Below are 25,583 nucleotides of genomic sequence, written 5' to 3'. Positions count from 1 at the left end.
AAAAATGGATGAGCGCATTTCATCGCCAGTTTACATAAGTCAAATAGCCCCTTACTTGCTACAATTGTCAATATTCCAGGTGGTGCAGTTTCCTCCATAACATGAACTGTATACGCCAGTAGACATCCAATCAGAGAATGAATGCAAAATATCTGTGTGTTTATATTGACTGTGTAGGACATGGTATTATGAGCTAATTAATCGCGACATGTAAAAGTGAAACAATTACAACTCTCCTGACAATAATGGGATAAAACTGACTATAACAAAAGCCTTTGTGTGTGCTTTTCTTTTTTTTATATGAGCATGATTCTGACAATTATGTTCTGAAGTTCTCCTGCCTTGAAAACCATAAAATTTCCAAACATGACATCTGCTTTTTTTTTGGACATGTGTTAAAGCAGTGCTGTGGAACTGTGAGAGATTTTCATGTGGAGTTTTTACTCAGGTTTTTGTCATGTATTATTGTGCCTTCCAAAACAATATATCCACCTGCACTCTGTACTACCGATACGGCAAAAAAGCTAGTACCCTTTTGGCATTTAGGTCGACACTGCAATTCCTCACTTGAGTTTCTTTTTTTATTTGGACCTTACCTGTGACCATGAGGAATAATGCCAGCTAGTCAAATGACAGTCCCCATGACAAGCCTCTCTGACTGGAGGTTTAGATTGGTCGCCACAAAGTCTGCTGTTCACTGGCTCACTCTGTGACTTTGAAACACTGTACTTCATGCACTGAATGTCTTGAGTTTTATAACCTGGGCCACATTTTGCTGAGCATTCACTTTTACCAACTACATTCCACCTGGAAAGAAAAGGTATTTAGAATGTTTTGCACATATGTAAATTTAAGAATGATACCCTAAGTATCACTTTAATATTTGTTAAATACAGTAAAAAAGTAATGAACCTCAAGTGTGCACATTACTTTTTTAAATTTATGGTATTTTCTGGAAAAAAAGCATAATGGAAACCATATGGCGCTTTTCCACTGAATAGTACGGCACGACATGGTTCAGTTCAGCTCACTTTTGGGGGGTTTTCCACTGGGAACAGTACCTGGTCCTTTTTTTAGTACCACCTCAGCCGAGGTTCCAAGCGCCGAACCGTTACTAAAACGTGACGTGTAAACTCTGCTGGTCACTGATTGGCCGGAGAAAATCGTCATTACTGCCTCACTGGCTATTCTTTTCTTTTAAGTACACACACGCGGAAGTTTGTGTCCCATCTCTCCATCGCTGAACGCAGTTTGTTGCATACGTGGATGAATGTTTCTTCAGACATTTGAAAGTTCTCCAGCCACTGAGTGTTTGTAAAACCGGGAACAATCACATCCCACCACTCTGAAGCACGGTTAAATGTCCAAACAGATGGTCTGTTGCGGCGACTTTTTTGCAAAATGTGGAAGATCTGTAATATACAGAATCAGCATTTTAATGTTACACTGGCAGTTAAGTTCATTTTATGCTTTGCAACAGTGATAAAAGTTAGCTAGTGATGTGCTTTTTTTAGATGCTTACCCTTGCGCGTCGTCGAGCTAAAGTGTTGTCGTTGTCTGCGTGTTGTAAAAGTTCCACAGTGTCACGGCAGTAGAGGCGGCACAACTATAACGACACGTGAATAATCCCGCCCACTCTAAAGCGGTACTAAACTGCAGTCGAAACGCAAACCGAGCCGAACTGAGCCGAACCAAGGTGAGCTGTACTGAACCGTGCTGTGCCGTACTATGCAGTGGAAAAGCGCCTATATTATCACTATATCATACTAATTGTTTCCACTAGCATTACTAATAGCAGTTTACAGTAATTTATCTGTATTTTCAAGACTGAAGACAAATTACAGATGTTTTTATTGTATTAAAAGACTAGCTTCTGACTTGTATTCATTATTACAAGGCATATTAATTGTGTTGTTTCACATGAAGTTACCGATGCATGGATATTTAAGATACCACTGCAGTAGACATAACAGCCTAGTTTTAAAATATACATTTTAAAAAGCAAACAGTATATGTAGCAATTTTGAAATACAAAGGCAATTGTTTTGCCTAGACTCCCCCTGTTCATCTTTCCCTGCTTTTTGGATTATCTAAGCAATCTGACATTACCTAAAACAAAGTGGAATTAGTTTACAAAGAACAGGCTGATAACTGGTGCTTTTGTCAAAAACTTTGCTTTTTTCAGAGAGTAGAGCAGAAGAAAAGGTATGTAATATGTGATAGAAAATGTGTGATATCCACTTAAATGTTTGGTTTTGGGTTTACTGGTCCCAGTTTAATACAAATTGCACATACATTTACATTTTTTTTTTAATTTTACAGTTAAAGCCAGTTTGGTCTACTAGTTAACTGCTAACAAAATACCACTTCCAATTCAAGTAGTAGGTGATCTTGAATATAAAGTTCAACAGATTTTAGATTCAAAGAGCGGAGGCTGCTGTTTATACTATCTGTTTCATTGGCAGGATTATGGCCATGAAAAATGTTCATGGGAGTCAGCTTTGAATGTTCATTCTGGTTTCATAGATTGCTTTCTGAAAAGCCTACAGTCCACACCTTAGGAGGAAGGGCTGCATCAAGAATCTTTTTTTTTTTCTTGGAAACTTGCTGTCCAATTTTTACATGTACACCTCTGATTTTTTCATGTTTATCATTTTCAAAGTTAATACAATAATACTGTTTTGTACTCTTCTTTAATTCCTGGGCATTGCCAGGAATAGGCATTTGACTCATGCTAGGATGTCACCAATTCATGGATATTTAAAGTGGTGTCACACCAGACATCCTAGGTCATCAAAACTGTGACTAAGTCTAACCTTTACAATGATTCTGTCATAACCAACTGTGGACACCTCTGACAGCTATTTTCTATGGGAACGTTGCTAACTAAAGTTAACAGGAGTTTTTATTTATTTATTTTTTTCATCTTTGACCAGCTTCCATTGTCTGAATTTGTATGATTATGAACATTACATTGTCATGCTTTGATAATGATAATCACTGAAACTGCTTGATTTTATAGTTTATTTAACAGAACATGTGCTACATGCATTTGTTTTAAATATATACAAGTATTCTGAATGCTACCAACAGTACTCTAAACATTATTTATACTTGTATTACTTGTTTCGGTTTATATTTTATTTATGCAGCAAAGTCATATCTTAAAAAAAATGACATTTTTACTAAGTTGGAAAAAACTCTCTAAAACAGAAAAACAATTTTAATAAAATATATCTGTTTAGAAGTGTCTTTACTCGAAGGTGAGTTACAAATCAAATCTTTGTATTACAATGGATAACAAATTTTACAGCTGATGTACTCAGACACTTTATGTCTTGGTCAGGGTCACACTGTGTGTCTGCAGGGTGAAGGGGGACAATCTAAAGCAGTAACCTTACATTTTGCAGTCTACATTGTTCACATATAGGTTATAACTGTAATAGCTAATGTATTTTCACACACATTAGGAAAATTTCTTATAAACAGTGATATACCATATAATCTTTGAAGTACAGAATTTTTTTTAGAAAGTGATCAGATAATCATTTCATTTTAGTGGAGCTTGTGGAGGTGCCATTCGTAGAAACGGTATAAGGTAAAAATACAGTAAAAAACAGAAAGAATAGTTATGACATACTTTGATAAAAAGACTTAACACATTACACTTTTTCAATGTACTGTTCATATATATTTTACAATAATAATAATAATAATAATAAATTCAAATCCAAGCAATAATAACAAAAAATGTTTTTTTTTAACTGTACAATCGCTTAGGAAATTTAGAACAAATTCTCATTTCTCACACTGCTGGTCATTTGCTTACCTTAATTCACAATCTGTGTTGCAGGACTCTGTGACCAAAGCTGGTAGGGGCAGATTTTCACATCTTTGATCAGAAACAACAAGGTGATCATTTTTGCGGATACAAATTGCTTTTTGTTTCTTTTCTCCTTATAGAGTAACATGAATTTTTTTTAAAAAGAAAAAAAAAAAGAATAGACTTAAAAATAATACAATACCACCAAAAACCTCTATATTCAGATAAATGCTACAAGTATCAAAATTTCTCTTTTAATTAAAACTAAAACACACAATATGGAATGAAGAAAGGAGTATACAAAAAGATAACTCAATTTTAGCCAAAATAAAATTCTGCAGCCTGTCTGGGCCTGAGTCAAAGAAACTACCCACAGGGGAGGTATGTCCATGAGACCAATTGAAAGTACCATTAACCGCTTCCTTTCTCATCATCTCTTTGTCATTTGAATTAGGCCTCTTCCCAAAGGTGAATCTTCACCCCAATTCTCTTCTTGAATCTAGATTCTGGATCTTAATGAGACTTTATACCCCAATGATGAGTTAACTTTCAGGCAAGTTATAGAACCACTTCAAGGGTTCCAATTTGGTTACACACACAAATGACTAAAAGTCACTCTGTTTGACTACTGAAATAAAGGTAGCCATAGGCGTTCAGTTGCCTCTAAATGGCCATGGTCAGACTATTGTTTCAAATTTTTTTATACATTTTCCTTGACCTCAAAAATGACTAAGATATTGATTAATTTGTTTTAGAAATCAAGTAATTTTGTGGTCACATCTATTTTGGTGTCTAATACATTTATAACATTGCTGAAAAAACTGGTGCACTCCAGTGACGCCATTTTGTTTTTCTTATGGACGCTGCCATTTTGAGGAGTATTTGTGGACGGTTGCTATGCTACTGCTAGGCAGGGTCAACTGGAAGTTTGCAGCACTTAACATTTTTTAGGTCAACAGTATAAAGGTCACATCATGAACTTATTGTTTGTTCATGATTTGATGAACCCCAAATCATCAAACTTTAATTCCTTTGTTCTCTTGAAGAATTTTTTTTTTTAGAATTACCACACTCTGTTTAACCTTGGCTATTGGTTTTGGACTTCCTCGTTACAACATACTGTTGGTTGCTTTTTTTAATTATGACTAATCTCCTGGTTGCTTTAGTTATGATTAATCTCCTGATTCCTTTTCTACTGTTCTGTGTAGTCAATTACAAAACAATTACTAGCACAGGATTTCTTAGGGACCTAACAGTTAAATATTATATCTATACTCAAGTCTACTAAGGCCATGGCAGCAACTGGCAAATTACAAGGACCACAAGATAGTCAGAACTTTAACCATGTGAAGCAATAGCAATCATTAATCAGAGCAATGGGTAGTAACCAGAAAGTCAACAACATCAGTGTGAAATCAAAATTAAAATTATGATTCAAAAGTCGAGGTAACAAAGTCAATGTCCTAATATGCTATGTAAAGAAATATTGCTGTGGTGAGATCAGCCTCTATGTTTGTTGTATGGCTGTCAACCAATAATCGATATTAGAATGTTTCATATTTAAACATACTTTGTTAATGAACATAATCATGCATTTAAAATTCATGGGACTAAATTAATGAACACTCCAAGATGATAATTAATATTTTGTTTTTTCATTGAATTATTAAACCATTCAATTCTCAAATACTGAGCAAAGTTCCATATTAATTAACCACAAGCAAAAAAAATCATATAACACATTGCATTCTGCATTCTCTTAGTTTCTTAAGACCATTAGGCTTCTTTTCTTTTGCTCATAAGGTATAGCTGCATTTGAAGCAAGATTTATATTTACTGGAAGTGAAAGCTCCCACAAGAACTTGCCACCATTGTAGCTAAATGTTATGAGAAAATCGCACTGAATTTTCAGTGAACACATACAGAATTCTAAAATCACTATAAATGACATCCCAAGCACTCATTTTAGCTGGAATTGAAGGTACAGTACTAATTTGCAGCATGCTGTGTTCATGGTTGGTTCCTGCTAACACCTGCTGCTTTTGGCAGAGACTGTGACTCGTGGTGACCCTAAACTAATTTAAGTGGGTTTAGGAAATGTGTAGTTGGATATTTAATGACGTTCTAGGAATATGTTTATAAAATGAGGTTATTATAATTACTGCTTGAGCAATGTTCATACATCTGTGAATGTCCCTGGAATTCAACATTGCCCTTATCTAGGTGAAAGTTAAGACTGGAATAATGACACCTATTTTCAGACTTAAAGACTTCTATATCTGCTAAAAAAACCAAACACAGTAGGATATGTGCTAACTAACAGAAATAGCAGCTGTTTAACTAAAAGCAATACAAATATATTATGTTGACATTAAAATTGCAGTGAGAAGAACTACAATGACTCTGACTGAGACTATGTCTCATTTTCTGGGTATTAAAATCAAAAGGGAAAATATATGTTGTTAGTTTATAAGTACAGTATAATTATGTGGTGATAGACAAAGAATTTGTTATAAATTGTCATTCTGGCATGTGACTGTCAAGTTAAAACTGAAAATAAAATACATACAGGCTAAGTAATAAGCTATATTTAACAAAGACCACACTGAGGTAAAATGCCTAGCTTAAAAGCCTGTGTGGAATCAAGAAACCAGTAAAGGGCAGTAACCCATTTACTCATAGCAGGTTCACAGTAATTTGAAGGATCACCCTCAGGGAATCGCAACACATGACTGTAGTGTCCCATTTGGGACTCCATAAACAACTGCTTGTTTGACACAAAGTGAAACCAGCAGTACCCAAGGATTCTCTGTAGAGACACAGTACCAAAAGTGTCCAGTCTTCGTCCTTTTGCAGAGGTATCGGGAGTGCCACACATCCCTTTCCAGCAACCTCATGACCACCATGCTCTCTCTAATGACCAATTATTCAATTGCTTAATTACCTCATGAAACTGCTTACCTTGACACATTTTATTACATTCTTGCCATGATCCATAAACATCCCAAGCAAACTGATCCTTCTGGTTCTCAATTGGTATGTTGAACGAGTATCGCACATCAGGGTTGTGCAAATTTCCCACACTTAAAACCTTAACAAGACAAATAAGTAATATTAACAAACTAGCAAAATACCCGCGCTTCACAGCGGAGAAGTGTGTTAAAGAAGTTATGAAAAAGAAAAGGAAACATTTTAAAAATAACGTAATATTTGCTTTCTATTCATTTGCATAAGCACAGTCCTTCACCAGCAATTATTTAATGTTAGCTCAGACCGGGCACTTAAAAGTTTCTGTCGCACTTTTGCTGTCTGTTACAGCAATTTTAACTCCGTTACAAAGTGATCCAAAGTCTCGTTTATACCTCGTGTCTTCTAATTAACCTTGTATCTCGCGAATATCGTATTCGTCGTAGGCATGACAAACGCCAGTGGCAGTGTGTCTAGAAACTTAATTTAAACTTACGGTTTACACCGTGCTTTTTTTCTGCAGTAGCTGCACTTATGAATATACTTGTATGCGTCACTCGCTTCATATTCTTTTGCTGCCTTCTCAATTGTGTAATGCGTTTATTGTTCAGCGCTCTTTGGATCTCTTCCTTGTTCTCTACGTACTGCATTTACAGTCAGTTTACGTGAGGAAGTCTCTTGTGTGACCTTGCGATGTCCACGGCTTTATTAATTTTAGCTAAGACCAAGCACTTAAAAGTTTCTCTCGCACTTTCGCTGTTTGTGCAAAACACTAGACCATCTCATCTTCGTTTGCATAAGCACAGTCCTTCACCCGCGAATATTTACCTTATATGGGCATGTACTCAATTACATGGGAGGCGTGATGATGCGGGACGCAACTCTGCCTCACACAGTGACTGAGCTACATGCTATGGCCCTATATATGGTCGAAAGTAGATTCCAGTTATGACCGTTACGCATAGAATTTCAAAATGAATCCTGCCTAACTTTTGTAAGTAAGCTGTAAGGAATGAGCCTGCCAAATTTCAGCCTTCTACCCACACGGTAAGTTGGAGAATTAGTGATGAGTCAGTGAGTGAGTGAGTGAGTCAGTCAGTCAGTGAGGGCTTTGCCTTTTATTAGTATAGATGACAAAGAAAAGATTCAGCCATTAATTGATACATTTTCCTGGTTACCATAGCATTCCACCATCAAAAAAATCCCAAAAGTATTCGCCACAATGTATATGACTAATTGAGAAAAGACAACTGCACTGCCGAAACTAATGTCAAATTCATGTTTGACAATGATCCTCCAATATGTATAGAATCATAACTTACATATCAGCTAGTCCTAAACATTTTATAATGTTTTATTTTAATTTACAAAAAATTATGAATTTCTATAAAGCATTAGGTACTGAAGTTTTTAAAAATTATCTCTTTCAACAATCGATTTTGTTCTTTATTTGGGATGTTTTAGAAAACTAATTAGTATAACAAGATATTTATATACAGTATATATCTATATATATTTCCAACCCAGAATGATGCCAATAAGGCCAAAATATATACATAAGTATACATTTATCAAATAATCAAACACTTGGCAAGGATAAATATGGACAGGTATTTAACTGTTTAATAAACTGATAAAACAATACAATCTGCAGTTTCTCTGGATGTAACTTTAGAAATTGCCTCCTACCTATAATGTGCCTATTCAAAGTATTCTCATTTCTTTTCTAACCTCCTGCCTCTTTTTCTCTCTTATAGCTTGGAGTTCAGCACTAGATTAAGTGTTCATGTTTATTTTTAAATTTTATGTTGTCTTTTGAATATTATTTTGTATATTTTGTTACTAAATATATGTAAGTATTGATTGTTTAATAATATTTTCTTTATAATGTCCACTGTTTATATATATTGTAAAAGTATCTTGTTCTTTATATGTTGAAACTAGGCAAATGGGTCTTTTTGACACAGCAGCATTGCTTTATGGAATTTTGGCTTTGATCATAGTCCTGTTTTGGGATACCGGACATAGTTTTGTTAGCCTGTTGTGAAACAACCTTTTTTGGTATTTAGTGTATAGTTTTGCTGTTTTGGAAATTTTTTTTTAGCAATAAAACCTTGCTTATTCAAAGAATCAATCAATTTTTACAGTTTTCCACTGTTTCTTACTGGATACGTTAACTTTAAAAGCCTTGGCTCAGTTACAGTACAAGGCCTGTAGAGACCATAAACCTGCATCTTAACTTCAGGGTTAGGCTGATCTAGATAGATGAAGCATGTTTTTTTTTTGGCTAAGACTTTTGTACGGGAGTACATGTCAGACTTTTCCTTTTGAGGCCTATTGCCATTTTAACCTTTGCGAGCAGGCAGAGATTTAAACAATCTCTCTATCTCTGCCTTTGTCTGTTGGTTTCTCTCTCTCTTTCTCTCTGTCTCTCTCCTCCTGTATTACAAAACTGTTTTCACACACTGGCTATTCTTCCACTTACTAGCCCAGCTGTTGCACCAACTCACCTCCCTATTGGCTTCTGGCAGTTTTAAAACTCTCCTGGAAGTGCTTGTTGGTGTAGGGGCCCTCCCTTTTGCAACAAGGACACAGGTGTGTTTAGTGTCATAACATACTAAGTGATTGGTCAATTTAGCCATGATTAAACTTTATTAACATTAACTAGCCAAAATCTCCCAGGTGGTCCTTCTGCTGCCTGACCTAGTAAAGAAGCAACTCTGGGTGTTAGAGTGCTAATCTAATAGGTCTGGAAACATAGGGTGGACTTTATTACTCTAAAGGACTTTTAACATCTTCTTAGCCCTCTATGGTCAACATGTTTTATTTTATTTCATGTCTAAGCAGCTTGCAGGATGAATAACTATTTTTATCTTCAGATTATACAAGGTAACATAATGGCACAACTGTGGAAAAATGTATTTTTCTTTTGACAAATTTGCAATAATAATCTCTTTTAAAAATAAAAAAAATTGTATGAGGGTTAATTTAAAGGAATACTGCAACCAAAAATGATATTTATTATATTAATTATCCAATGTGGCTTGTAGTGGTCAAGAAAAGATTTTAATCTCATATTTTCACGAAGAATAGACCTAAAAAGTTTATGCATTAATGGAAGAGGTTGGTGACCTATACTGGACAACAGTAAACAATATCAAACTGTTCATAAAAAAAAACAAAAAAAAAACAAGTTACTTGCATCGCTTAATCCATGTCATGTTATCTAGTTATATTAAGTATGCATTTTTGGCTGAACTATTGTTTAAATGACTCCTCCATTAAAATGAAAGTAGCCTACAACATAGAAGCCCTTTCACACAAGGTCGCAATTTTAAATTAATGACTTGCCTTGTCTTCAAATGATTATTGCTGTCTTATGTTTACTGTATTTCTTTATCCCTTCCTCATTTTAATAACAGAATCTTCACTTGCATATTTGTTGTTTTAATTTAGCTCAATGTTCCTGTTGAGTAGTGCAGACACAAGTTCACAGATCATGGTGTACTTTATATGAGTATCAAAACACAATTATTTCAAGGTTTTGGAGGTTGAATATTTTTCAAATAAAAGAGCTATTATTTTACTGCTTTGGGCAGTAGTGACTACACTTGGACATAACAATGTTTTGAATTCATAACATATTTCTCATTTAGTGGAACATTTGTTACTACAGACTTATGAATCCAAGAAGACACTCTAGCAAGGCACTAAGAGACAATAATATGACTTAGTGAATACATTTAAATTTACTGCAAGGTTTATATTTGTGTGTAAGACTGCAGTATTCCTCTGAATATTAATAACTATTTAAGTTAAATTAATTAATTATTTCTTCAATTAATTGATCAATTAATCAGTTGGTTAATTAATTGATTCATGAAAGTGCTTACCTTGACACATTTTATTATATTCCTGACATGATCCATGAATATTTAAAGCAAATTAATCCCTCTGGTTCTCGATAGGTATGTTAAACGAGTATCACACATCAGGGTTGTGTACGTTTTCCACATTTAAAACCTTAATGCAAGTCAAGGCCAATGCTAAACAACAGCAAACAATATCAAAACATTGCTATGTGTTGCATAGTCCACATCAAGTCATCTAGTCCTATACTCAAAGCATGAATAATGAATGCATTTTTTGATAAAACTGTATCCGATCATTTTCACTAGTAAAACAAAAGTAGCCACAGGAATAGATTAATGAAACTTTATTATAAACTTTATAAACTACTGTGGCTGTTCATTTGTCTGTCCTGGCTATAGCTCGCAAACCGTTTGAACTATTGACCTGAAATTTGGTACACATATATTACGTGACATCTACATTTCCGCTTTCGGGTGATGATTGATCTCCAAGGTTATTCCTCTTTTTATTTTTATTTTATTTTACTGTAGAATCAACTCTCTGCAGCGGCCAGCAAGACAGCTGTGCGGCACATCTGTACGGGCGTCGTTCTCATCCCTACCACCTTCGTTGTCACTTCCACCACCTCTTTATATCTTAAATTATTCTTGAGGCAGAATGAAAACTTTAGCGCCAGCTTAAGTGAAAAATTAAAGAAAACATACTAAGTAATTACAACACAAACACTGGCTTAATCAGTTTTAACGCGAAAAGATGCTGACGAAAGAAGAGAAGAAGTGAGTTGTAAGGGTGGAGAAAAGAAGAGCTGCTCAGGAAGCAGCAAATGCATCAACCTCTGAGCAAACGAATGCTAAACATGTCTTACAAAGAAAGAGTTTGAAAACTATGAATGCTCAAGTCAAGTATATAATTTAAACAAATTATACTTTTTTGAGTGGAGTATTCCATTAAGTAAACATAAACTGTAAGCAAATGCAAAAATATTACCTGCAGAATAAGCTCCTCCTCTATTCGTCCACTACAATTAATACGCTCCACATTTGTGTCTGATCCACTGTACTCCATTACAGTTCCTTGAACTGGGATTTCTCGTTTAAACATGCTTACCACAAAGTTGCCATTTAATTTAAAATTAGACTGGCTATCAGATAATGCTGAAAAAGAAAAAAATGGAGAAATTAGTCCCATTTTATGTCAAAATATAATTTAATTAAACATATCTTTGCTTTTACTAAGCATATACCTAATAGAAATGTAAAATTAAAGATAAAGAAACTGGAATTAAAACATGATGCAAACTAGGTTGGTTAATGGTATATGTTTTGCTTCTAATAAATAGCATTTATTCATTTTTTTCAAGTTTATCTATTCCAAAATTGCATCATAAGGGGCCAGAAACCATCCTGTCTGCATTGGGGTGAGGCAGGTGCCACACCGGGATAAGGTAATAGTCCATTACAAAGCACACTCACATTAAGCAAATGTACAGTCACTGATCAACATAACCTGCGGTGGGTCGGCACCCTGCCCAGGATTGGTTCCTGCCTTGTGCCCAGTGTTGGCTGGGATTGGCTCCAGCAGACCCCCGTGACCCTGTGTTCGGATTCAGCGTATGGATGAATGATCAACATAACATTTCACTATAACTAACACTCACTACTAACTGCACTTATAATATAGTGCATGGGATTGTGGTTACTGCATTACAGAAAAGCAGACTGCACCTCTGAAATTTATTTAAAAAAAAATACAACCAGTTGCAAAGAGTAAAAGTCACAAATCAATCCTGACATTCTTCTCCACCCATTCCCCCCTGCCTGCACTCCTTTCTTCACCTCTTTTCCAAACTCCCTGTTACTCTGTACTTTGGTTCCAAGTATTTACACTCATCCACCTTCGCCAAATCTACTCCCTGCACCCTCACCATTCCTCTGACCTCACTCTCATTTACACAAATGTATTATATCTTGTTTGTACTGACTTTCATTCCTCTTCTCTCTAGTGTATATCACCACATCCCCAGGGTCTCCTCAACCTGCTCTCTACTCTTGTTACAGACCATAATGTCATCAGCAAACATCATAGTCCACAGGGAATCCTGTCTAATCTCATCTGTCAACCTGTCCATCACCATTACAAATAAGAAAGGGTTCAGAGCCGATCCCTGGTGTAAAACTACCTCCACCTTAAACACATCCGTCACTTCTAAAGCAGACCTCACCAATGTCACACTACTCTCGTACATATTCTGTACAACTCTTACATACTTACAAGATGGTAGTCAGACCAGCTATGTTATATGGGATGAAGACGGTACCACTGACAACATGTTAACATTTGAATTAGATGTGATGAGAATGGACAGAATTAGGAACAAGTCCATTACAGGGTTAGCTCAGGTTACACCGTTTGGAGACGGTCAGAGTCAGAGAGGCAAGATTGCATTGGTTTAGACATGTGCAGACATGCTGGGTATTAGGAGAAGCATGGTAGGGATGGAGCTGTCAAGCTAGATGAACAGAGGATGGTCTAAGAGGAAGTTTATGGATATGTTTAGAAAGGACTTGCTGGTGGTGGGTGTGTCAGAGCAAGATGCGGGGGACAGGAATATATGGAAACAGATGATCTCCTGTGGCGACCCCTAACGGAAGCAGCCAAAAGAAAAAAAGGAAGACTTTTTGAACGTTTTCAACACCAGACTCTGTGTGAGCCACTGACTATGCCTCACTTCCTGATTGCTGTTCTATTAAATCTGCTTTCTCCATTTTATGGCAGAACACTGTACACCACAATAAATGTGAACTCTACGAACCTAAGATCAGAAAATGTTCTTCACTGCATTCTGATTCCCTTCTTTGGCTAATTTAAAATGAAAGCTTCTGTTAGCACTGTGTACTAGTGAGGTCAGTGAAGGACTTTTAAGTACAGATACAAGTGTTATGGGTAAAGTCCACATGACCGTCACCATCAAATTCTTCCATGAGAACCCTGAATACAATGAGGACTGATTGAGATCATCATGGTTAGAGGGGGCTGGGCGGTCTCGTGGCCTGGAACCCCTGAAGATTTTTTTTTTTCCAGCCGTCTGGAGTTTTTTTTTTTTGCAAAGTGTAAAGCACTTTGAGCTACATTGTTTGTATGAAAATGTGCTATATGAATACATGTTGTTTTAAGAGAAGAAGCAAACTAATTTGTAATATGGGAGCTTATATATATATATATATATATATATATATATATATATATATATATATATATATATATATATATATATATATATATATATATATATATATATATATATAAATAAGAACCTGAATCTAACATTTGAATGCTCAGTTAAGGAAGGTATTTAATTCAGCTTGCAAGAATTAGCATTAGACTCATCTTAATTGATATTCTAATTTATATAAAGATTTGTAACTATTATTGGCTAAATATTAAAAACATTTCTAAGAGTTATTTAATAAAATCATTAAAATAATGTATGTTTATTCTTTCCTTATTTACTATGGCTTATTAAATAAAATTGGACTGTTCTTATACATTTGTTGTTGAAAACAGCATCATTCTGTTCTACTTGTATCAGTACTCAGTATGAGCATACAGTGTTCCTATGTACTTGGTATTGGTGTCAAAAAAGTTTCCATGCTTCCCTATTAATAACTGTATTTTGTGAAGACAATAGCATTTAAGTGTCAGTACACATAAATAAGATAGGAATCCAATTAAAAGCAGGAACTAGTCCCCCAAGACTAACTGTGAGACCCACTTATAAAAGAGCCATATTACACAATATGAATGATATATGTTTAGTGATAGCAAAATGCCTTATAGAACATTTACTTTTTCAAAGGGTGAGCTTGCATATTTATAGTCTTGGTAGCAATCAGAGGACAACCGCTGCGTACATCTTTTCTTCTTATAATATTCATCAACTACTTTAACCATCAGATGGCATTTAGAAAAACAAATTACATGAATGTGTCTGAAGGAAATGATGACATGATGTAGAACAAGAATCAGGCAGACTCTATGTAGAAGTTATCAGAGCTTAGTGTTAAGGATTGTTCTAAAATTATTAATTTGCAGTACAGGAACTGAATATTCTTTTGAAGTACTTAATGTGTGCTACACACATACTTAGAGCCTTTATTATGCTATCATTCTGAATAGTGGCTATACTTGCATGGACATATTTAAAATCCATTCAGATAACATGCACATAAAACATATGAAATAATAAAGGTAGATAATGTGCACCACAATAATATAGTAAACCAGTTAACTTAAATTAATATCACTGGGTGTATGAACATTGTTTAGCAGCATTAGGAACAAGCCAAAAACCAATCCAATATGGGACCTCAATACAGCAAGCTACCAGCCTTTTATACATTATTGTGGTAAGTATAGAATAACTCATAGTTGCTATTTTATGAAAATGACTGAAGATACTAAACAAAAAAACAGAGGCAGTAGGTGAGTGGCTACATAAGAGGGTCCTAAGGCTGAGCTAAAAAACAAAGAAAAGCGCTGAAGGATACCATAACTACATGAAAGACTGCACCCTGAGCAGCTTCATCAACAGCAATTACTTATAAAGGAAAGATGGACTGCTAAAGAAAATTACTGTTAGAAAGGTGAACATTCTAACAATTGATGGACATTTGCATATGAACTTACCAATCAGGGTATTATGTAATATGGTGACATAGTTTGTAACATGTTGAATTTCATGGCATTGCTACAGCTAGACAGTTAGAAGCAGCTTAGACAGGATAATAGCAAGTCACAAGCCAAGATACAAAGCAGAAGACAGTGGGAAAGGGCCATACGCTATCTTCTGTATATCATTTTGTTTTACCTATTGTTGTGAGGGCTGTAGTGCTTAATTTTATTGATCCAACTTAATAATACCTTCATCAAAAAAGAATATACATACTGTTGTCCTGTCAGTACTCTGTCTCTTGGATACCATGAGAGGTGCACTGTTTATAAATTTACAGTCTTTTATGTTAAGCAGTCTATAAAGTGAAACTGTGCATGATTTTTCAGTGTAAGGTCTACCTGATGTCTAGAGGAGGGACTCACAGATAACATGATAACCCTGATAAGTGGGCTGGCAGCTCATAGGGAAGACAGACAGAAATGCCATGACCCATATTTAGGCCAAAATTTAAAAGAACACATTTTTAAACTGTCTTCTCTAGTAGCTCTGAGGCTAGGGATCTGTGTTCAGGTTTGAATCCTCTAAACGCCAGTAGTGACTGTACTCCATTAGGCCCTTGAGCAAAGCCCTTAACCTACAATTGCTCCATCCTGGGTATGACGTTAATCTGCAACCAGCCCTTCAACTAACAGGGAAAACTTGGGGGTTGGTGGCAGGATTGGCATTCCAGCCACAGTACCAAACCTCACATTGTTTCAGCGTGGTGCTAAGGTGTCACACACTGCACTCAGGTCCCAATCCAAGTAGTCTGAGGTGTGTGTGTGGCAATGCGCAATTAGCACATTCCTCCTTCTCGATTTCCTTTGAGTGCCCAGTGAAAGTTAGTGGTTCTTTTGAAGTCCTAAAAATTTTGCTCCACAAAGTGTATGTGCATTAACTTTGACTTTGTACAATCTACACAATAAGTTGTCCATCGAGATATATAATGCATTCTATCAGCACTATGGAGTCAAACATGCACAATGCACATAACACTGAGCAAAAATACCTGTGGCATGTCAGCCTTATAAAACAGACAACTTAATATATAGACTGACCTTTTTGACATTTACCACCTCAAATTCACAACTATGTTCTTACTGAGTTATTTGCTAGACATTATTTCCTATTATCAAATACTGGATTTTGTGCTGCCCTGTGGCATGTTTCCACATTTTGAGTGGTGCTGAATACACTTTCAGGGGGTGAAATTGTGGCAAGAATCATCACAATTTCAAAATAATTCTTTTGCAGCCATATGCAACATTGACACATCGTATTAATAGATTTTATGTACAACTATTAGGTTATGAAAATATTTTTAAGGCAGAATTGTTATGAAAGTAAGTTATCTGAATATTCAGTGAAAATTTACGTACAAATAAAATTTTATAAAAAAGTTTGCAAGTTCAGTTAATTTTTTGATACTTAGCATTAAATATGCAATACAGTAAATAAGTATATGTGTGATGTTTTTGCCGCAATATACAGAAATGCATTGCTAATACTGGCACTCAGACACTGTTGGCTTTTAAAACTTGTTGCTCACATGAAAAGAAATTTACATTCACCGGGCCACTCCTTAGATGTAACATTGGTGAGGTGTTAAGAATGAGAATGAGTAGCAGGATATGAAGTGGCAATTAAAAGGATGCAGTAAGAAAGATGTACAGGAGAGGTATCTGATTCATTATTTGGAATAGCTTGGCTGGTGGATTCTGGTGCAGGTTAATACATAACCAAATAATAAAAGAAAGAGCCCATGTAAATTCTAGTGAGTGCTTCCTTGTCCTTAGGAGGGTGTGAAACCACTGAAAGAAGATGTGGATACCATGAAGTAATTTCATATTGCTGATTGTTAATATTGCACCATTCATTTTTGCTACTGTGACTGTTGATGGCATCTTCCATTAATTCTATGTTCTACCATCGTGAAGTTAAACCGGACTTCTTATTATTGTTGAAGATCAGCTGAGTTGTGTGTTTTTGGGTTTAGGAGATGGGACCAAAGTTGGGCAGAAATCTGTAAAATTACTTGCTTTTATCGAGGCACGTAACTAGTGTGTTTTGTTATTATTACATGATTTGATTCAACTTGCTGTCTCTGCTTGTCTGGGTCAAATTTTGCAATCGATTTTTCACCCATTGTTACCAAACCAATTTCCTTCAAACATTGCATTCATACTGATCACTAGTGACAATATAATATTTCATCAGTTTTGACCTGGGATCTTTAAATTAATTACATCAAATTTAAATTTCTCATTTCTTTATATTATACTTTCAGCGATTACACATATAAAGAGTTTTTAGCCAATTCACACACATATATATATATATATATATATATATATATATATATATATATATATATATATATATATATATATATATATATATATATATATATATATGAATTATCTTTGATCAAATATTTATCAGGTTCAAGACCAATGTAAATAAACTAATAAAAAAAATAGTTTTGATTAATTGATATTGAAGTTTTGTCGGACTACTTCGATATGACAATTAAGTAGCATTGGTCAAGTGGTTTGTGTGTTGGGTGCTCAATCAAATGGTTGAAGGTTTGAGACAACGTGTACAAAATATATTTTTTTTAAATTGTACCAGTTTTTCATCATTTGTATAGACATTTGGCGAAATACTCTTTTCAGTGATTTGGCAATATTATCTCAGTGTTAAAGATTGGAGGTTCAGTTCTCCATGAGACAAACACACATTTCCAGTCCTTCACATATGTATGTAAGGTTTCACCATGGTTAGGATTTTCTGAAATGAGAAATGAACATGAATGAATGTTATGTTTCACTTTAAGATTGTAGATTCGATTCCACTCTGTTGTTAATGTCATCTCTGTCAAATCACTTTCCCACCCAAGTCAAGGGTTTTGCAATGTGCCAAGGACTGTGTGGCATTAGGGTGGCTACAAAATATTTTTATTTTATTTTATAAATGTACTAAAAAGTAAAAGAAATCAATTTTTCCTTGTACAAAGATGTTATGGGTCAAATGTGATTAAAAATAAAATTGTGTGGTGCCCATAAAGGAATGTATTTAATTTAATTAAAATACATAGATTCACTAAAGTGAAATTTCCCTGGATATGTTACTGTTATATCAAGTTCTGTGCTGCTGCCTTTAATTTGTGTCAGACAGAAGCATATTATGGAAGAGTTATGTGCAGTACAGTACATATAGCAGGGCCTTTATATTTCATAAAAGACATGTTAACTGAAAAAGTTCCTTGAATGTGAGAATGATCCCATGTCATGATAAAGATAGAAAGATTACCTTTAATCTTTAAATTAGCATGTGTGTCTCTGTGCTCTGTTAGCTTATAGGGCATTTAAAACCATCTAGTACAAAATACATTACTTATATAAGGTGCAGAGGTTTCCTAGATACATATTCAAAAATGATGCATCTTAAGGGCACTGCACTGTATAACCCAAATAGGTAATCATATTTTTTAATTACTGTGTTGCTTATAACTTTGTGAATTTCATGTCGATAATGAAGCAGAAAGCAAAAGATCATAGCACTACTAACGTCTCCACTATTGCAGACTCAAGCTATAGCTGTGATCATGAATAGACACCTGGAACTGCTGTAGGCTGCCATGTCTTATACACATGCGCAAATGCGCAATTATCAGGCCACAGATAATTAGACTGCTAGGTGAAAAGTTAAAGTTAGGCAATTATAAGAATGAGGCAAATTACCGGATTAAATTTCTGAACCCCCGTCAAGAAGGTTAAGAAATAATAATAATAATGAAGTTAGTCCATTACATTACATTTAAAATAATTACTAATCTTTAAAACATGGATTTATGTCTTTTGAGCAGAATAGAGGAAACTCTACTCTCTTGAGAGTCTCCAAGGGGTGAACCAGAAGTCATGAAAATTCTAAGGAAACAAATTCCTCCATGCCTGACCTCCTTTTGTAGCTTCAGGGAAATTAAAAAAAAATGGTACCCATCCTTAAAAAATATCCACCAAAAAGGATACCACAAATTGGAGCAGATTTAAGAACAAAAGTTAAGTTTAAAAGATTAACCTTTAATTCAGTGCAGCACTTTAAGTGGTCAAATAGAATGGAAGAACTGCTGTAAAGGTTATCTTAAGAAACCTCCATTGATGTTTCTAGATTAAATAAAGGGCTAAATAAATTTGCAGCTAATCATAAACTTCTTAGAAGCTCAACATCTGTATTTGTTTTTATAAGTAGAAGTTTCAGCATAAAAACAAAGATACTGTGCCTATAAAAGTTATTCTCTCCTTGAAAGTTTTATTTTTATACAACACTGAATCATGGTGGATTTAATTGGACTTTCTTCACACTGATAAACAGAAAAAGACCTTTTAATGCTAAACTGAAAACAGATTTTTGCAACATGGTCTGAAATAATTACAATTATAAAACTCAAAATAATGAATTGCATAAGTATTAGCTTCCTTTAATGTGACAAATCTAAATCACCACTGGTGCAGAAAACTAGTTATAGAAGTCACATAATTAGTTAATGGAGATCACCTTTATGTAGTCAAGTCAAGTTTCAGTTGATTGTAGCATAAATGCACTTGTTTTGTGAAAGGTCAGACTTGTGGTGAGTAAGTATCATGGGCTAACCTACACAATGAAGACCAAAGAAAAGTCCAAGACACGCCATGAAAAGGGGATTAAAAAGCGTGAGTCGGGGAATGGATGCAAGAATATACCCACGCCCTTGAATAGCTGGCTAGAATTGATGGTGTAGCTATCAACCTGTCTAGAGCAGACTCTGAAAGAGTTGCACACTACATGAGATCATTTGGAAAACGTATGCTTATAACAATTATTGTCCAGGTGCCTTACCATGAGAAAGTGGAAAAGACTGTTAAGAATATGTGCATTACACCTTTACTAGAGTTTGCCAGAAGGAACATGCGAAATGCTGAAGTCAGGTGGAAGAAGACTATTGTCTGATGAAACCAACAGTGACCTCTTTGGCCATAAAACTAAACACCATGTTTGAATGTTGCACATTGTCACAGACGGCTGGGGTTTTGACCCGGCCGGGACGCCTAAAAGGACCGGAAGGTGGCATGAATAGCTTCCAGGCCATGAGGGGACAACCGCCCTGTAGCAGGAGAGGACCATGGGAAAAGAGAGACAAGATTATAACTCGTTGGGACCCATGGCCACCGCCAGAGGGCACCTTAAACCTTGTGGGGACCCGGAATTAGTTACAGTACTTGCCACACTTGGCAAGAGGGTGGAGGAACCTGCCAGGGACGTCCGGAGTACTTCCGGTGCAAAAGGCAGCACTTTCGCCACACCAGAAAGTGCTGCCGGAAGTTTGTCATCAGCCACCTGCAGCACATCCGGGCAGGAAATAAAAGGCACCGCCTCCTAACAGTTGGAGAGCTAGAGTTTGGAGCGGGAGCAGGATGAAGCTCCCAAGAAGAGACTGGCGGCTAAAAGACTCAGAAAGAAGGTTTATTGGGGAGATTTACTTGTTGTGTGCATTGTGTGGTGTTCGAGATTTTATTCTTGTGATTAATAAACGTGTGTCTTTTAATAAAGATGTGGTTTCCGACTGGAGGTGCCTGGGAAAGTCTCACAACATTATCAAAAACACATCCTCACTATGAAGCATAGGGGATGGCATTAGAAGTTACAGCCACATGCTTCTTTACAGCAGGCTCTAAAACACTTCTGAGAATAGAAAATATGGGGTAATCCTGGTGGAAAAGTCAGGTCTGCCAGAAACTTGCATCTTGGGTGAAGCTCTATTTTCCAAAATGAAAACTAGGCTTAAGCTTCACAGGAATGGCTTAGAAAAAACCATGTCAATGTCCTGGAATGACCAAGTCAGAGTACAGCTCTCAATCCAATCAAAAATTGTGGTTGGGCCTGAAAAAATCTGCATATAACTGGCTGTGTGAAAAGCAGGGTTCTTTGAGGTAAACTCCAGTAACTACAATTGTGCTTGAAAGTTTGTGAACCCTTTAGAATTTTCTATATTTCTGCATAAATATGACCTAAAACATCATCAGATTTTCACTCAAGTCCTAAAAGTAGATAAAGAGAAATCAGTTAAACAAATGAGACAAAAATATTATAATTGGTCGTTTATTTATTAAAGAAAATGACCGAATATTACATATTTGTGAGTGGCAAAAGTATGTGAACCTCTAAGATTAGCAGTTAGTTTGAAGGTGAAATTAGAGTCAATCAATGGGATGACAATCAGGTGTGAGTGGGCACACACTTTCAAGCACAACTGTAAGTGACTGTTCTTGCACTTTATTTATACACATCACAAATGCAAGACATACTGGAAACTGAAGTTGTTTGAATTCAAATGGGAGTTCACTGGAAGTCATAGGTATACACTGCCAGGAGAGACAAAATAAAAATATTTAGTTTTTAAAGGACAGGGTATTTCATATTTGAACCTCTGCTATTAAGATTCCTTTTAAAAGCAAATACAGCCTTCTATTAATGCAGTATATGCAAGCATGCAAAAAAATTAATTAAAACATTAAGTGCTAATGGTAAAATACATTTAGAGAAAATAAACTTTTAGTTACTAGAAACATACAGTACATAGGCACTCAGGTCCCACTTTACTAGTATACCAACTTGCTAACAGAATTAGCCTGGTTATTGTGATCTGCATGGGGCATTTCTGGGTTACTTCCAACCTAGAATGATGACCAGACACAACAAAGCTCAAACAAAATAGTAGTTTATTGACAGAAGCTCTAAGGTGAGCTATTTTTTGCTCTGCTTTCTCAACTCCAAGGTCAGTTGACTAAACATTTGGAGCTCCTTTTAAAAAGGGGTCGTGGAAGACTTCAAGGGCATTTGCTAACATGCTAGGAGGTACTTTCTGATTAAAGCAAAGCACTTGGGAGATATACAGCTATCATCTCAAAGGGCCAGATGCCCATAACTGTGCCCAGAGTTCAGCAGTGGCCTCATGCTGCTTCTGACAGGGCCATCCTCCAAACAGCCACAGTTCACGATATATAACACATAGACATAGTCAAGTGGTTTAGCCAGAATCAGTCAATCCATTAGGTGACATAGGTGGCTGCCTAGGGCATTGTCATTCATGGGGCACAGTTGATGAAACCAGAATCCAACACAACTGATTCCGCCCCTCCCAACCCACACACATCTGCTGTGCTATGGACACCGATGGATACAGTTTTGACAGATCATGCGGCACATGCTTTGGACACCAGGTAGTACAGTGCTTGAAATTTAATAATACTTAATGTGTGCTAAGGACACTGAGGGGAACCATTTTGCAACATAAGCAGTACACCCTGCTTATGTAGAATAAGCAATTTGACACATCATTCATTCTGGGAATAAAGCCCCTAGCAATAGTGTAGCATGTTTTGAGGTAGGAGGTGCTGGCATACCACAGCAGCACAACAATAAAAAAAAATTAAAAAAAAGAAGACAGAATAAACATATTAAAAAAAAAAATTTAAAAATGAAGATACAAAATACACTTGCATGTGTAATCTACAATTCTGTAATCTAACTGTTCTTGTGCTTTAACTAAAATAAAACACACATAATCTTACCTTATGTCCCTGGCACACCATTTTACAGCTTTGACTTCAAGCTCTTATTTTATTGACATTCAAATGGTTGGTTCATGGCATCAAAGAAAGAACTTCCATTCTGACTGATGTTTTGAAGACGATGCAAAAAAACTATCATGAAGTGTCTTCAGTCAGTCTTTGCCTTGTGATTTCCACTTGCTCCTCCAACTTATTAGCGTCTGGCCACTAGGATTTTTCACGTTTCAACATTAAGTAATGAATCTCACAATCTTGTGAGACTTTAGTGATCTACCGTGTCATACATACAATTAAAGTATTGTGAGGTATGTTTTAATTTAGAAATGCGTAAAGATTACACTTTATACTTCAATGATTTGTTTATTTCTCCAACTTTATTTCCTAGGTATATCATATATTGGTATTAAAAGGTACTATATATTAAATACCCTTCTTGTTCACTATACAACAGGGGAAGGAGATTAATTTTTCTTGTATATGAATTGTATACCCTGACGTGTGCTTTGCACATCTCAGTGAGGACATGTGGCTTCACCTTGAAAATATTAGGGAAAGAAGTCTCATTTTAGGAGTGTGTCATAGACCACTCAATTCAGACAGTAATTTCAACACACATCTTTTTAGTAATATCAAAAAGGCAAGTTTACACGGGGATATTATAGTCATGGGGACCAAATATTAACTGGGATAACCTTGCAGATGGAGGAGCACAAGAGCAGGAGTTTTTAGAAGTAATCAGCGACTGTTTTTTAATACAGCATGTTAAAGCACCAACAAGGGGTGAAGCCTGTCTGGATTTAGTATTCTGTAATAATCAGGATAGAATTGAGGGTGTAGAGGTGATTGAACCACTAGGGTCAAGTGACCATAATGTAATACAATTCTCAGTATTTTGTAAGAGTACAGATGCAAAGACTAAAATTGTTAAGTTGAACTTTGGTAGGGCTAATTTTGAGCAGATGCAACAAAGTCTAAGTAGGATAGACTGGGATAAGCTTTTAAATGTGGAGACAGTCGAGGAGCAGTGGAACAGGTTTAAAAATGTTTTACATGTAATGCAGGACAGATACATACCTAAATTTGGAATTAATAGGAAACTAAAAAATCTCCACGATGGATTAATAAAGATTTAAAAAAGAAGTTGCAAAGGAAAAAACTGCTGTATAAGGCATATAAGACTAATGACTGCAAAGTGAATAGTAGAGCGTATGAGAACATGAGGGCAACCATTAAGAAGGATATCAGAGAGGCTAAAAGACAGTTGGAGAGGAATATAGCAGATAAGGCGAAAGAAGACCCCAAGAGATTCTTTCAGTATTTTAGTAGTAAAAGAACAGTTAAGGAGGAGGTCAAGTTCATCAGGAATAGTAAAGGGAATTAAAAGATACAGACAATGAAATAGCAGATGCCCTAAACTTACATTTTTCTGAGGTGTTTACAAGTGAGCAAGTGGATAACCTCCCAGAGGTAAACGCAACTACTAAGGAGGTACTGAGGGATTTGGAAATTGTAGAGGGAGAAGTGCTGCTCAGATTAAATAAGATGAAATCAAACAAATCACCAGGACCAGATAATATTTATCCTCGTGTTCTTAAGGAGGCTAGTGAGTACATATATAAACCCTTGACACATATTTTAGGCAGTCACTGCGCACTGGAGAGATTCCGAAGGACTGGAAAATGGCAAATATCATCCCATTATATAAAAGGGTGACAGGGCAGATCCAAGCAACTATAGGCCAGTAAGCTTAACATGCATCACAGGAAAATTAATGGAAGGAATTATTAAGGATAAGATTGAGCAACACATGGCAAGGACAGGAGTTATTCTGAACAGTCAGCATGGGTTCAGAAGAGGGAGGTCGTGTTTTACTAACATGTTGGAATTCTATGAGGAGGCAACAAAAGGATATGATCAAAGTGGAGCTTATGATATTATTTATCTGGACTTTCAGAAAGCATTTGATAAGGTGCCACATGAGAGGTTGGGCATCAAGTTAAAAGAAGTGGGAGTTCAGGGTGATGTTTTTAGATGGGTGCAGAATTGGCTCAGACACAGGAAGCAGAGGGTGATGGTGCGAGGAACCTCATCAGAACTGGCCAATGTTAAGAGTGGTGTTCCACAGGGGTCAGTGCTAGGGCTGCTGCTATTTTTAATATATATAAATGATTTAGATAGGAATATAAGTAACAAGCTGGTTAAGTTTGCAGATGATACCAAGATAGGTGGATTAGCAGATAATTTGGAATCCGTTATATCATTACAGAAGGACTTGGATAGCATACAGGCTTGGGCAGATTTGTGGCAGATGAAATTTAATGTCAGTAAATGTAAAGTATTACACATAGGAAGTAAAAATATTAGGTTTGAATACACAATGGGCGGTCGGAAAATCGAGAGTACACCTTATGAGAAGGATTTAGGAGTCATAGTGGACTCTAAGCTATCAACTTCCCAACAGTGTTCAGAAGCCATTAAGAAGGCTAACAGAATGTTAGGTTATATAGCACAATGTGTGGAGTACAAGTCCAAGGAGGATATGCTCAACCTTTATAATGCACTGGTGAGGCCTCATCTTGAGTACTGTGTGTAGTTTTGG

At 35.9% G+C, this 25,583-nt stretch overlaps 1 protein-coding gene across 2 annotated transcripts in view; it reads right to left on the bottom strand.

Annotated features, from left to right (window-relative positions):
* Positions 1-25,583, bottom strand: part of LOC120533851 (A disintegrin and metalloproteinase with thrombospondin motifs 20-like) — a 423,413-nt gene that overhangs the window by 157,110 nt on the left and 240,720 nt on the right. For both annotated transcript variants that reach the window (XM_039760893.1, XM_039760894.1), the window contains exons 17-20: positions 11,651-11,817; positions 6,785-6,914; positions 3,830-3,956; positions 597-807 (exon numbers count right to left, since the gene is read on the bottom strand). In XM_039760893.1, coding sequence (XP_039616827.1) covers positions 597-807; positions 3,830-3,956; positions 6,785-6,914; positions 11,651-11,817 — 635 coding nt within the window. The remainder of the gene's footprint in view (positions 1-596; positions 808-3,829; positions 3,957-6,784; positions 6,915-11,650; positions 11,818-25,583) is intronic.

This window comes from Polypterus senegalus, chromosome 8, assembly GCF_016835505.1.
Source record: "Polypterus senegalus isolate Bchr_013 chromosome 8, ASM1683550v1, whole genome shotgun sequence".
Taxonomy (NCBI): domain Eukaryota; kingdom Metazoa; phylum Chordata; class Cladistia; order Polypteriformes; family Polypteridae; genus Polypterus; species Polypterus senegalus.
The sequence above is the reverse complement of the archived record's forward strand: the minus strand, read 5'-3'. Positions and strand labels throughout refer to the sequence as shown.